The following is a 14,044-nucleotide window of genomic DNA, read 5'->3' as shown; positions in this document are numbered from 1 at the left end:
CTCTCATCGATGTTTCTATCTCTTCTATCCCTCTCCCTTCCTCTCTCTCTAAAAAAATAAAACAAAAAACAAAACAGCATGCCTGCCTCTCTCCCCCCTTCCTCCCCGTGTGTATGAAATGCTAAATCATTTGATCACATTCGACCAGTTGAGGCGGCAGTGGGCTGTGCTGCTTCCTCCTTTGGGTTCTTGGTGTGCGAGCCCAGGCTGCCGTGCTGTACAGTACGTTGTCTGTGCCTGACCACACGGTGTGGCTCAGTTGGTTGGAGCGTAGTCCGTGATTCCCTGTCGGGACACATCCTGGGTACAGAGGGCAACCAGATCGCTATGTCCCCCCACCCCCTCTTCCCCTCTCCTCTGCTGAGGCAAGAGGATGACTACTTTCAATTTGCATTTCTTAAAGTCACTGAGGTCATTATCCACCACATTCTTGGTTAAAAGACGCACTCATTTACCATGAAGAAAAGATTGCTCTGCCAGCAGGAGAACGTGGTGGGTTGAAGGGGCTGAGACTCCCCTGGAGCAAACAGGAGAAGGAGGGACCAGGGCCGAGACGGGAACAGCGTTTGTGGTCTCTGTCGGCCCTGCCGTACCATTCATTACCTGGCGGTGTCATCTTCTAACAGCGGCAACATATGATGTTGCCTTAGACTAGATCCATCAGATTGCGGGGGAGGGGGTGTTGACCATCCTGTCCCCGTTCCACACAGCACCTGCCACGCGCTCAGCATGTCGCTGAGGCCTCTGAGCACCAGTCGGTGGACTTTCCGAATGCGAAGGCGCTTGCTGGTGAATTCCGGTTTTAGCTGTGTGCAGGCTCTCCGCTCAGACAAGCCTGTAGGCGCGCACACCATGAGCCAGAGCAGACGCCACTGCTTCTCGGCCCGCATCCTTGGCCCAGCGACTGGCTGCTCTGAGTCTTGGTCCTGCCCTCTGGGAAGGGGCAGTAACGGCATCTTCCCCTCAGTGCTGTTCAGGTCACGTGGGCAGGACCGGGCACACAGGCATTTGGTTCCCCTGAGTTACCGTTATGGTCTTCGTCCTTACAAATGGCTCCAAGCACCCAGGGTAGTTCGTTAGACTCTGGGGAAGTGGAGTGTTTGTGGAAAGGCTCGGGTAGGCACATGGCCTGCGTGGACAGGCTGCTGAGCAGGCTCCGGGCACCGAGGGGCATTGCCGTCACCCCGACCCAGGTTAGCGTCCTGGTCGGTGAGCTGTTTGACCTGAACCTCAGAAAATGGGGTGGTGTTGATACGATACTTACCCACAGCAAGGTGAAGAAGTAAATGAAATAATCTGTGTGAACTGCTTGGCACGTGGCCATTCACAAGGTGCAGGCATTCCCATCTGAGTGATTCCTCTTCCTCAGGAACAAGACTGCCAACGGAGACTGCCGGAAAGACCCCCGGGAGCGGAGCCGCAGCCCCATCGAGCGGGCCGTGGCCCCCGCCGTGAGCCTGCACGGCAACCACCTGTACACGTCCCTCCCCAGCCTCAGCATGGAGCAGCCCCTTGCACTGACCAAGAACAGCATGGACGCCAGCAGGCCGGCGGGCATCTCGCCCACGCTGACCCCGGTGGAGCGGCAGCAGGTATGTCAGCGCAGCAGGGTTTGGGATGGTGGCCAGCAGTGGGTTCAGGGCTTGGGGCCTGAGGGCTGGGTGGAGAGCACCAAGCAGAGGCTGTGGGGAAAGTGGAGAGAGATGGTGGGTAAGTCCACCCTCAGCCTTGGCTCTGCACGGGGGCCAAGGGAGCCGCAGCAGCGACAGCCGGAGGGATCCTTTTACCAAACACCACCTCACATTTTAGTGCCTCCCTGCACCTGCTGGGCCTCACCTCTTAGGACTAACTGCTGTGGACAAAGTGTTGAATGTCTTTGGGGTTTAGTTTCTTTGCACAGACCAGGCTGGTCTAGATTAGGTGTGTTTTCAGCTGTCTCCCTGGTGGATCTGTCTCTGTTAGGATCAGTGTGATGGCCCTAACGGCACCCATACGCTTGCCCATCATAAGCGCTTTGGGCTGGAACCCTAGGAAGTCAGTGGTCACAATGGCTATTAGCTCGTGCTGGTCAGAAACCGGTGATTGGCAGATAGGGATGCTTTTCATTCAGGAAAATTATAGCTTAATACAGTTTGCCTGGTGGGGAAAAAATCTTAAAAATGGGGTCCCTGAGGACATACATAATAAAAGGAGGCAGTAGCATTGGGATTTGGGATCACTGCATGAGCCCATGGCCCTTCTCTCTGAACCTCTGGGGTCTGTGACATAGCAGGTCCCCCTCAGTCAGTGCTTGCTGAGACTGGCGTGAGCGGAGGCTGTGCCGTGTGCGGGAGGCGGCCAGGCCCCAGCTTCCCACTTGCCGACGGGTCCTCCAGCACACCGCCGAGGCCCTCCTCTCCCTGCCCCAGGCCCGGCTTCTGACAGCAGCTCCACCTGGCCAGCTGTGCCCAGCCCAGCCCAGCCAGCACTGCCTGGTACGTTTCTGGTTTCGTCAGTGACTGCTTGTGGGCAGGCCCAGGAGAGGTGGTCCTGGGACCTACACTTCCCACCCTGGAGCCCGACATCGTTGTCCCATGTGTTTCATTCATTCATTCAACGAAACTGGTGGATACCTACTAGGCTGCAGGGAGTGTGCTGGAAGCCAGTGAAGCAAACCGTGGCATTCAGTTTTAGTCTGGAGGAGCGAGGTAACCAAGCACTGAACTGTGGTGTTTTAACGATTAATGTGCCAATAAGAACAGGGGGCCAGGTTACCACTGCCCTTCATTAATTGAACATTACTAGGGGCTGACCCGCCTCAGGCACTCCACATAGCTCCGAAGATACCGAGATGTGTCCAGGGCATGTCCCAGCGGAAAGAGCTCACGGTCCAGGACGGGAAATGTGTGAGCAGAGGCCGGCTTTCTAGGGCGACGGCCACAGTGGAGGTGGTTTGGCGTAGAAGGAATTATTTCTAGGCTCCAGGGAATGCAGCCCTCTGGCCACAGCCACTGCTGCAGGGGTTCCTCAGGGAGGGGTGTGGGTTCATCGGAAAGCCCGTCTCTGAGCGAGGCGGCCGGGGGAGGAAGCTCCAGTGCCTCCTGGAGAGCAGGGCCGGCCCTTGGTAGCCCTGCCTGCCCTCGGCTTCTGTGGAGGCTTCCGAGGGTCGTCTGGTTGGTTCCCAGTCGCAGTTGCTGTGTGGAAAGTGCACTTCTGGATGGAGTGACGGCTGCTGTGCTCACCATGGTCTCCCCAACCCTCTCCTAAAGTGTGCCTGCTGCCCACTCCAGCAGAGGCCCCCACCGGTCAGCTGTCTGTGGGGCTGGGAAGCAGGTTTTCTAGGAGTGAGAACCTTGAGTTCCCATCTTGTTCCTATGGGATTCCTGGCCAGTGGCCACTGAACAAGCCAACAGCTTTCCTGGGATGGGCACAGTGGCTCTGGCTTCCCCAACATGGTGGCCACTGACCTAAGCTCAGTCTGCCTTCCACCTTGACTGCTGGTCAGCACGTTTTGTTGACATAGCAACCGTTCCTCGAGCTCTTCCTGGACGGTCCGCCACAGCCTGGGCTTCTGCTCGGACACTTACTGAGTCCTGTGCCAGGTGCTGAGCTGAGGACAGACGAGGGGCACTGTGCCCGTTCCCAGCAGCTCAGAGGCATCCACCCATGTCCAGGAGCTCCGTTTCATTGGTGAGCAGTCGGGATGGCTGCTGTGGGGAGGCGTGCGTGTCCCCTGCAGCTCTGAGCAAGGGAAAGGCAGGTGAGGCGGGCCTTCTGGAGCAGCAGAGCGCGGGTGGCAGGCAGGACGGGCTGTGCGGGAAGCCTTCCTCCCTCCGTTGGAAAGTGTGACTCAACTCTGGGAACTGGGGCTGGAAAATTCCCAGAGAGGCTTGTCTGGGGAGGCGGCAGAAAGTGTCACCCCACTTTATGGCTTGGTAAAGGCAGCTCTGAGGATATGGAGTGTCCTAAAGAAAGGTACAAAAGTTACCGAGAGGGTGGCCTTGAGGGCAACAGCAAACAAGGAGAGACAGGATAAGGTTAAATATTAAAACCTAAGGCACAGTGTGCATCCGACTGTTCTCAAATGGACGCTCTTTCCCTAGGGCAGCCAGAGCGGAGGGGAGTGTGGGGGCACAAGGGCTGAGTGGAGCTGAGTGACCCCCGCTAGGAGGAGCCATGCTCTCTCCTGGAATGGCCTTTCCCGCCTTTGGACAGCACCGGCATACGGGCTGGATGTCGGCTTCATCCTTTAGTCTAAGCTTCCTAAATCCATTCTGTGACACTTTGCCTTTTTTCATCTTCCAAGACCCTTCCCCCAAACACATCCCTACTTTCTGACATTTGCGTTGGTCAGGATTCTGACCACGTGCCAAGAACAGAAACCTGTCAGAGCTACTTTCTGCACAAGAGGAAGGGAGTTTTCCTGGGAGGGTCATGGGTACAGCCAGGCTGAGGAAGGAAGGGCTGGCCCTTGCCTGGGGGGCAGGAGAGGACACAGGACTCCCCTTCCTCCCCTGGCCCCATGCCTGTCTGGGTCTCTGATCCTCTCCTCTGAGATGCACATGGCCAGCCCAGCGTGGCTGCCCACAGCCCTGAGATCAACTTGACTCTTATGAGTCAGGCTTAAGTGTTGGCCCCCAGCCTGGATCGGATTTCCAACCTGGCCAACGGGCAAGGCCCCTTGTGAACCTGCCTTAGCCCTACCTCGTAGATGGAGGTGCCGGCACGTTCCTGAGAGGGAAGGGGAGCGATCATGGGCTCGGGGATTTAATAGACCCTTCGAGAGGTGGGCTCCAGCTGCAGGCTGCCCTCCAGGTGTAGTCCGAGCAGCACCTGGTGAGCAGGGCTCCACAGGCGACCATGGGCCAGGCTTTCACACCCTTCATCCCAGGAGGTGGGTGCTCCAGTCCCTTGTCAGGTGCTGGTTGTGCGATTTCCTACAGGAACACGAGTGCAGGAAGCACCTGCTGCAGGCCCTGCCCGAGGAGGGCCTCTCGCCCAGGTCTGCCTGGGCCCCTTGGCCCCACGCTGTGACTGGTGGTTCCATCCCTATTGCTGACGAGTCATGCTTTTAGTAAAAATTCTAAACTCTTCCTTCTCATGCTGCAGCTCAGCCACGTCTTGCCCCATCTGGGGTGTAATTTCTTGTTAGACCCAAGCCCGGGCCCTTATGTTTAATCCCAGTTTCTAGTAGATCCAGATCTTTTATCCCAGAACATGTTTTTGTCATTTTTTTTTTTTTTGAGCAAGGAAATGTTTATTGCTCGAGAAGGCCTAATACAAGAAGATGGGAGAACTAATTCTTAAATCCATCTTGAGAGAGTACAAAATTCAGGTGTTTTATATATCGGGGGCGGGGGGAGTAGGGAGGGGGGGTCTGTAGGCAGGCGGCACAGAAAAGGGCTCGGAGGAAAAACCTGAAATTCCTAAATCTCTTTGCTCTTGGACAACCCCTGCTGATCGCAGTCTGGTTCTGGAGTCGTCGTTACTGTTCGTATCCCCCTCGTCAGCCTTGTTCATGCCCATGGAGGGAAGGTTGATGGGAAGCCTTGTGTGAATCTGTGTACTGGCTGCTGCTGGACTCCTGAAAGGAAAGCTGGGTGGACGAGCCCGGTCCCCTCCCGTCGACACTGCTCTTGTCATTGGGCCCTTTGGGGTGACCCTTCAACCAGTTCCTCCCGGGTCTTCTTGGAGCCCAGTGCACATCTTCGTCTGTCTTGCCCTGGTGGAGCCTGAGGAAGCGCAGGTCGGTTCAGATGCTCTGCCCCAGGTCCTGCAGCACAGCCTGGGGATCCGGAAACTCGCTGTGCTCCCTGCTCTGAAGTGTGCGTGGTCTGGAGGAGGCGGCAGGTGCTGGTGGCATACGGGGTGCACCTGGAAGGGCAGCTTTACTTGCTGAATCGGGTGGGGTGGGGTCCTGAAAGGCTTGACAGTGATGGCATTGGAGCTGGGTTTTCGAGGCGTGGAGCTTGCCAGGCAGTGTGGCTGTCCTGGGGAAGGAAAGCATCGGCGCAGCGGATTGGGGGAGGGGTGATGTGCATGTAATTCATACACTCGTGTTTCCTGCATTCGTCTCCATTTGTGTGGTCCTAATAAAAACCAACTTGAGCTGACTTTGGCCGAAGCAGAAACCAAGTGTGTGGAAGGCACAGGGACCACTCAGAGCCTCTGGGAAAGAGTGGCACAGACTGCGGAGGCAGGGCCGCTCGCTGCTCCCAGAGCCTCCACGCGGGCCCTCAGCCTCGGGCGCAGCAGGAGCACCGGAGGCCCCTCACACACCCTCCCTCTGGACGCGCTGCTGTCCCTTAGCACTGACTCCACTTTTGAAGGAGGAGGCTGCAGACGGGCTGGACTTAGATTTGTCCTCAGTCAGGAAGGGCTCTCAGCAGAATGGTGGATGGTGCTGGTGAGGCCCGTATGCAGGAGCTGGGGTGGACAGAAGGGGGATTTGGGTGCCGGGGTGGTGGCACTTGGCTCTCAGGCAGGTCAGGGGCCCAGCTGTGGGGTGGGAGGGGTGCGCCCTGCTTGAGCTGTGGCAGGTGTCGAAGGACTGGGGGCTTGGGCTGGGGAGCAGAACCGCTTCTGTGTTCCCAAGCCTGAGCTGACGCCAGCCCCCTCCTCTCTCCAGAACCGGCCTTCAGTGATCACCTGCGCCTCCGCCAGCGCCCGCAACTGCAACCTCTCCCACTGTCCGATCGCGCACAGCGGCTGCGTGGCCGGGCCGGCCAGCTACCGGAGGGCCCCGAGCTGTAAGTGTCCCTGGAGTGGGGTGGCCAGGGGGGCTCAGCTTCCTCAGTCAACACGACTTCAAGTGGAGTTCGTTTCCTCCCATCTCATGCTGTAGACGGGAACCTCTAGGTGTCCTGGAGCTGATTTCTAGTTGAGACGGAAAAAGTGGGATTTTTGGAGCACATATGCTCCTAGCATTGTGCCTGGCGTGGGTGGGAAGGAGGGAAGACACACATTGGCCCTGACCTGCAGGCTCTCTCTCTAGTTGGGGTAAAAATAGGCTCTACCATCCCCTACTGCCACATTCTCTCTCAACTAGTAGCTAGCCCCTGGCGGCAGGCGTAACGCCAGGTTACAGGTGCAGAGACGTGCCCCTGCCCAGACCCAGCCCTGACCGCTGTCCCCCCCCCACAGCTGCCACCACCACCTGTGACCCCGTGGTGGAGGAGCATTTCCGCAGGAGCTTGGGCAAGAACTACAAGGAGCCTGAGCCGGCTCCCAACTCGGTGTCCATCACGGGCTCCGTGGACGACCACTTTGCCAAAGCCCTGGGAGATACGTGGCTTCAGATCAAGGCGGCCAAGGACGGCGCATCCAGCAGCCCCGAGTCGGCCTCGCGTAGGGGCCAGCCTTCCAGCCCCTCTGCCCACATGGTCAGCCACAGTCACTCCCCCTCTGTGGTCTCCTGAAGAGAGCACCGTCCTCCAGCAAGACGTCGATCTGCATGGTTTGCCTGAGCTTTGAACAGTCAGTGCTTAAAAAAAAACAGGAAAAAAAATATCATGGGAGTGGGGTGGGGGGAAGGGAAGGGAAGGTTTATTTGCAAAAACCATGTCGGGGATTTTGTTCTGTTTTTGTGCTTGCTTGGTATTCGTACGCCAGGGCCCTCCAACATGATAGTAGGAACGGCGTGTGGAACATCTGTCTCATGTAGCATCCTAACTTCCTGCCTCAGTTACCAAAGAAACCTCTGATGCAGGTCTGCTGCCCGACAGGGTCGGGACGCCATGGCGCGCACCTTCTCAGGCACCAGCCATGGCATTGGTGACCCAAACGTTTTGTGCTTTCCCATGTGCTTCTCGGGGCCGGGTGTGTGCGGCTTAGCTTCCATGGCATGTTCGGTGCAGCTCACGTGTGTGTGCGTCTACTTGAAGAGAGCAGAGGACTCCTGTGTCTGATTTGCACTATTGGAGGAGGACTGGAGTTGCCTGCTTGACAACTTTATGTGAGATGCTAGTACTCTGAGGGCAAACTGCTGAAAAACAAAGGGTTTAAGGATGACATTTCTGACCATTTGTGTTTTTGTTGTGTTTTTTTTTTAAAATTTAGACTAAACAGCTTTGGAAGGGGAAGTCTCATACCGGTTATAGGTCTTTCTCTCTAGATTTCAGGTGCTTGCAACTGGACTGCAGATTCCACCAATCACGGGCATTTTACTTTTCCTAAACACTGCAGTTTGTTAGGCTAGAGCTGGGGTTCCGTAGTGCTTTAAATGTGATGCATGTTTTAAGGGAGAAAAATAGCTGGTTTCTATTAATTGTATAGACAGTAAACACAAACCTTAATACTTACTAGCTTCTGTTCAGAATTAGTTTATTTTTGTCAGTTACAGTCCTAGATATACTTACTGCTGGTACAGTTGTACTCTAAGATTTGTATTTGATATTCACCTTACTCCCTAGTAGTGGGGGCCAGGTGGCCCCTGGCAGGCCCTGGGACGGGCAGTCAAGTCGCTGGTCAGCCGTGTTGTGGGATGCTGGAATTTTTGCTGCAGGCTGACAGCATCATTTATTTTTTGCATCCCTGTCTGCTTATTACTAGCTCCCAGGGGGGTTGGGAGTTGTGTCTTCCAACTTTCTTCTGTGCAGAAACTGCCCCCTTTAACTCTCCCTTGGCTGAACAGCAGATTACTGACAATCTGTGATATGCTATTTTGTGTGCTTCCTCGTACGCTGGGGCCAAGGCAGTATACATTCCTCTGACTTTATACAGTTATTACTGCATTTATTATCGTTTGCTATAGTAATAGCTACTAACTAGAAATTAGATGAAGAAAGCATGACAGACACAGCTGTGGATGTTCAACAGCTGCTCCTCTTTTCAGTAAACGCATGTGTCTATCCCCCTGCCCCTCCGCCGGGCTACATTCCAGCCTCGCTCACTGGAGGGTTTGAGAAGTCACCTGGCCAGGTGATGCTGGCATGACCACCTCACCTGCAAGGCATTGTGGACTCACAGGAGCCTTCCAGGCTGGTTGTCAGCATGAGGAAATGACAGGTGAGCTGGTCCTTTTTGGAACTGGCACTGGGTGAAAGGTCGGAGGACTGGCTCCTGCTGTGGTCACAGGGTGGCTGCAGGCCTTTGAAAAGGCGAAAGGAAAGCCCCGTCCTCTCGCCCCTGCACACATTTCACTCCCACTGAACTGGGCTTCCAGGCTTTCGCATCCAGGCCCCTGTATTTTCTGTAGGAAAAATTGTTGAACACTTTTTTTATATAGGTAACTTTAAGACCATCATTACGCTGTGCGTAAAGAATGTACAGAGAAATTTGTAGGTATTTTTTGAAGAACAATTAATTTGTTAATGATATGTAGCTATTTAATTTTTCCCTTTCCTATTGTAATCATTCATAATTTTTTGTTTGGAAAAAAAAAAGTTGATCTTTTTTTTGTTGTAGATTTGTCTGTAAAAGTGCAGGAACACAGTTATTCTATGAGAACACTGCATCTGCCTTAATAGCCACTAGTTTGTTACTGCTACAGGCTACTGAGCGTCGCCACAGGAAACAACCCCACTGCCAGCGGGCTCTGTGAAGAACGGCTCCTCGGACAGCTGTCCGCTCGGGGAGGGACAGTGGTGTGGCAGCTGGGTCCCTGCGCACTGACCTATCTGGGATAGGCAGTACCCAGAGGGGCCTCAGCAGATGGGAAAGCAGGAAACCAAACATTTCACTGGTAAGGGACACACTCCCCGGCTGCAGGAGGAGCACGGTGAGGTCTTCACAGAGCCACGCCGTCCGCAGTGGGTTCTGACAGTTCTCTCCATGTTTGTAAATCTGTAATATACCATTCTCTGTGGCCTGTTTTTCCTGGAAGAAGAAGAAGAAAAAAAAGGTTTGGCAGGCCATCTTTTTTTTGTACTTAAAAGTAGCCTTAAGAACAATAATAAAGTGCTCTTAAACCACGGACTGTTCGTGTGACCCTTGGTCCTGGGGTGACAGTACCAGGGCTTTGCTGTGAAGCCCAGGGAGGGTGGGGGTGCTTAGCAACACTGCACCTGTCTTCAGAGGTGCCCCTGTTTATGCCTCATATAGGCTAGAAAACTGGAATTTTAACTCTCTCTGAGAATCCTCACTGAAAACCTAACCTCCAGAAATCCTACTAGTCAGTTTCAGACTCCATTTTGACTTTGGTTCCAGGCCTAGGATTAAAGATGAGACCACAAGGATGAGAAGTTTCCATACCCACTCTGGGTGCCATAGGTGTGCATTCTCAGGATAAAAGAGAAGATCAGGCAGAACCCATCTGAACTCTCACCACCGAGGAACCCAGGGGTGGGGAGGGTGGTAGAGGGCAGGCATGGGGTTTGCAGTGCAGCCCCACAGTGGTCTCTAGAAGGAGACCATTTAGTCTGTTAGGGCAACTCTCTGCCTGTTCTCATTGCCACCCCATGGGGCCAAGGTGGAAAGGATCCTAGGGAGCCTAGCGAACACTGACGAGAAAAAAGAACCGCTCGTGGAGGGAGCCTCGCCCCAGTTGATGGCAGTGCCAAGGTTATTATTTAGCTCAGAACTGGCAGGGTCATGAATCAGAAATGAAGAACGCCAGAAGCTCCTGGGCAGGGAAGGCCCCAGTCCTCAAGGTATGGAGAGGAGGGAACGAAAGGTGGGGGGATGCAGCGCCCAGAGTCACCGGTCGCAGGCGGCAGTCCTGCTCTGGCCACTGTGAGCTCCCCAGCAGGCGGCCCCTGAGGGTGGGCGGTCAGATGGTCTCGTCGTCACTCATGTCCCAGATCTGCGTGGAGAAGGGGAGACGTTCAGCAGAGTGTTCAGCTGTCACTAAGCAAAAGGGACAATGGCTCCCACTTGCAGGTGACACGCTGTGTGCCTCAACGCCTTTGTCACTGAGATTGACACTTCCCTTGTCTAATGAAACCACGTCTCGGAGAAGGGAAGGCAGCTGCCCAAGAGATCTCTGGTAACTGAACCGGTGGCCGAGTCCGGTGGCCGAGTCCGGGGGAAGAGCCAGCTGGGATTTGGCCCCGGGGAGTGCGAACGCCTCCTCAGCATCTCCGGCAGAGCTGCCTTCCCTGCCCCAGGCAGTCCCCACTCGCTCCTGTTTCTGTGGCCCTGACCCTGAGCCCGATCATCTTGTCTCTTTAATGGCTGCCTTCTTTCTGTCCACCTGCTCTCTGGAAGGTAAGCTCCCTGAGGGTGGGATTCGGGCTGTGCACACACTTCCTTCCTCCGCAGGCTCCCACCCTGGTGGGCTGCCCCATCATCATGTGCCTGTGGTCCAGGTGCCAACTGGACTGAAAACCACAGGCCCGGACAAACGCTAAAGAGCTGCCCCTTTACAGTCAGCCTTCCCACCAGCCCCAGCGGGCGCCTGGGGCAGGGCAGTGGAGACGGCCAGGTCCTGCCTGTCCCTTAGAGTATGTCCTTGGAGAGCCTGAGTCTGACCTGGGGTGGGGCGAGATGTGAACATGGGGAAAATAGGATCCCCACAGAAATGAGAAAAGGTGGGGGAAGGCCTGGCCCACTGGCCAGCACAGACGTCCCTGGGCTCCTCGTAGCCTGGACTCCCTCGGGGTCTGGTCCGTGAACTTACGCCTTCAGACTTTTAGAATTCCTAGAACTGGTTGCAAAAGGCCACCTCAACGCTAGCTAGCTGAACCAAGAGAAGGAACATCGTGTTTACATGAGGCTGGCCCAGGGAGATGGGGAGGCCCAGCCAAGGTAAATATCAACACCAGCTTGGCTTTCAAAGGCAAGGATCTGGAAAGTAAATAGAGAAGGAAATTTCCTCTCTCTGGAGGATCCAGCAGCCTGGGCCGAGAGCTAGTCGATGTGCCTCTCACATCCCCTGTCTTTACATATGTCTTCCTGCCCAAGGACACTGGGGTGAGGCTGCAATGCCAACATCCAGATGCCTGCAGGAGCAGGGTCGGGATGTGGAAGAGTTCAGTCTGGGGTCCAGCAACCTGAGTGTGGCCAGGTTGAGTGTGCCCTTCTCTGGGCCCAGCTCATCCTCAGCATGGCTTGAAGACTCTCGGACCTGCCTCCTGGGGTGGGATTCAGTGGTAGGAGGCAGGGTGGCTGCACTTAGGAGCCCCTGGACTTGATGATCCTATAGTTCTGACCATCTGAGCAGGCAAACTTGCCATCAGAGGGTTCACCAGGGGAATTCATTCTTTCACTGTCATTCAGTAAACACACATTTATGGAGCCTCTCCCTATGCCACAAGCTATGCAGACCTGATGTAATAGTCCTTCCTTCACTCCTCACAAGAGCCCGTGAGGTGCAGATGGAAACAAGCTCAGAGAGGTAAGGCACCTTGTCTGGGATCACACAGCTAGTAAGCTGCAGAGCTGGGGGCATAGGTTGTGGGAAAAGGTTACGTGAACAAAAAGGGCTGCAGGACTGGAACAGGCTACATGGAGGAGGGGGCCTTGACCTTCTATGGCCTCTTGCCCAGCCTCCTGGGAAGCGACCAGCCAGGGCTGGGCAGAGTCCATTTCAATGAGCAATGCCCTCTGCAAACGGGCAGATGAGGTTGTTCACAGGACTCTGGGGACCCAGGGCAGGACTGTTTGGGAAAGCAGGAGCTGCCATTCATTGTATTAGATCTCAACTGTGACGAAGGGTCCTTGGCACCCAGCCCTGCCTCTGGGAGGCCCACGCTGTGTAGGGGATCAAGTAGACATCCAAAGGGCATATTATGATGGGACTTTACAGAATGGGTGGATGATGGGTTTTTGCATAACTGCTCTGGTATTTTGCAGAATGAGTTCCCTGGGCCTACAATGGGTTTCTCCACTAGGGCAGCCAGTCCTTTTCCTATTGGCTGGGCTCAGAGGGCAGTAGCAGCCTTGATTTTAAATTTCCAGAAACTTCAGCCTTGACAAATACTGTATGATCTCACTTACATATGGAATCTAAAAGAACTGAACTCAGAACCAGAGAGTAGGTGAGTGGGGTTGCTGCGAGGTGGGGGAAGTGGGGAGATGTTGGTCAAAGGGCACAAATTTTCAGTTATAAGAAGGATAAGTTGTGGGGATCTAATGTACAACATGGGGACACTAGGTTTTAGTGTTCCTACTACACACACCCAAGTCCCTAGGTAGCTATCCTACTGAATGGGAAAATATATAACTGATGAGGGAGGGGTTAATAACCAAAATATATTAAGAAACTCATGCAATTCAATAACAAAACAACCACAACAATCTGATAAAAATATGGGCAGTGGACACGAAAAAACATTTCTCCAAAGAAAACATACAGATGACCAAAAGACATGAAAAGATACTCAACATCACTAATCACCAGGGAAATGCAAATCAAAACCACAAGATAAACCATCTCACACATATCAGAAAAGCTATTACCAAAAAGTCAACAAATAATGTGTTGTCATGAATGTGGAGATTGAAAATTGGTGTGGCCATTATGGAAAACAATATGTAGAGTCCTCAAAAAACTAAAAATAGGTCTATCATACGACCCATCAATCCCACTTGTGGGTATTTATGCAAAGAAAATAAACACTACTCTGAAAAGATAGATGCATCCCTGTGTTCACTGCAGCATTATTTACAATACCCAAGATATGGAAACAACTTAAGTGTCCGTCAATAGATGAATGGATAAAGATGTGATATAGCCCTAGCTGGTTTGGCTCAGTGGATAGAGTGTTGGCCTGCGGACTGAAGGGTCACGGATTCGATTCCAGTCAAGGGCACATGCCCGGGTTGAGGGCTCGATCCCCAGTAAGGGGGAATGCAGGAGGCAGCCAATCAATGATTCCCTCTCATCATTGAGGTTTCTATCTCTCTTCCTCTCTGAAATCAATAAAAAGAAATAAAACAGGGCCAGATCCTAGATTAAAAAACACCCAGATGTGATATCTATAATAATAAAAGCATAATATGCTAATTAGACCAGACGTCCTTCTGGACAAAGCCGGGGCTGCGAGGGAAGCCCAGGTCCCGGGTGCCAGCAGCCGGGGGAAGGAAGGCCTAACTCTTGCATGAATTTTGTTCATCGGGCCTCTAGAGTATGTGTGTGTGTGTAGGGATATTATACAGCAGTAAAAAAGGAATGAAGTCTTGCCGT

General features: G+C 53.9%; 2 protein-coding genes across 5 annotated transcripts in view; one reads left to right on the top strand and one right to left on the bottom strand.

Annotated features, from left to right (window-relative positions):
- Positions 1–9,892, top strand: part of VGLL4 (vestigial like family member 4) — a 145,363-nt gene extending 135,471 nt beyond the window's left edge. For all 3 annotated transcript variants that reach the window (XM_081105643.1, XM_081105644.1, XM_081105642.1), the window contains 3 exons: positions 1,370–1,592; positions 6,608–6,728; positions 7,123–9,892. In XM_081105643.1, the coding sequence (XP_080961769.1) occupies positions 1,370–1,592; positions 6,608–6,728; positions 7,123–7,397 (619 nt within the window). In that variant the 3' untranslated portion in view covers positions 7,398–9,892. The remainder of the gene's footprint in view (positions 1–1,369; positions 1,593–6,607; positions 6,729–7,122) is intronic.
- Positions 9,351–14,044, bottom strand: part of ATG7 (autophagy related 7) — a 245,706-nt gene continuing 241,012 nt past the window's right edge. The window contains exon 19 of one of the 2 annotated variants that reach the window (XM_081105635.1): positions 9,351–10,720. In XM_081105635.1, coding sequence (XP_080961761.1) covers positions 10,688–10,720 — 33 coding nt within the window. In that variant the 3' untranslated portion in view covers positions 9,351–10,687. The remainder of the gene's footprint in view (positions 10,721–14,044) is intronic. The other variant, XM_081105634.1, reaches the window with a different exon arrangement.

The sequence above is a fragment of the Myotis nattereri genome (assembly GCF_964212035.1).
Source record: "Myotis nattereri genome assembly, chromosome: 14".
Taxonomy (NCBI): domain Eukaryota; kingdom Metazoa; phylum Chordata; class Mammalia; order Chiroptera; family Vespertilionidae; genus Myotis; species Myotis nattereri.
The sequence above is the reverse complement of the archived record's forward strand: the minus strand, read 5'-3'. Positions and strand labels throughout refer to the sequence as shown.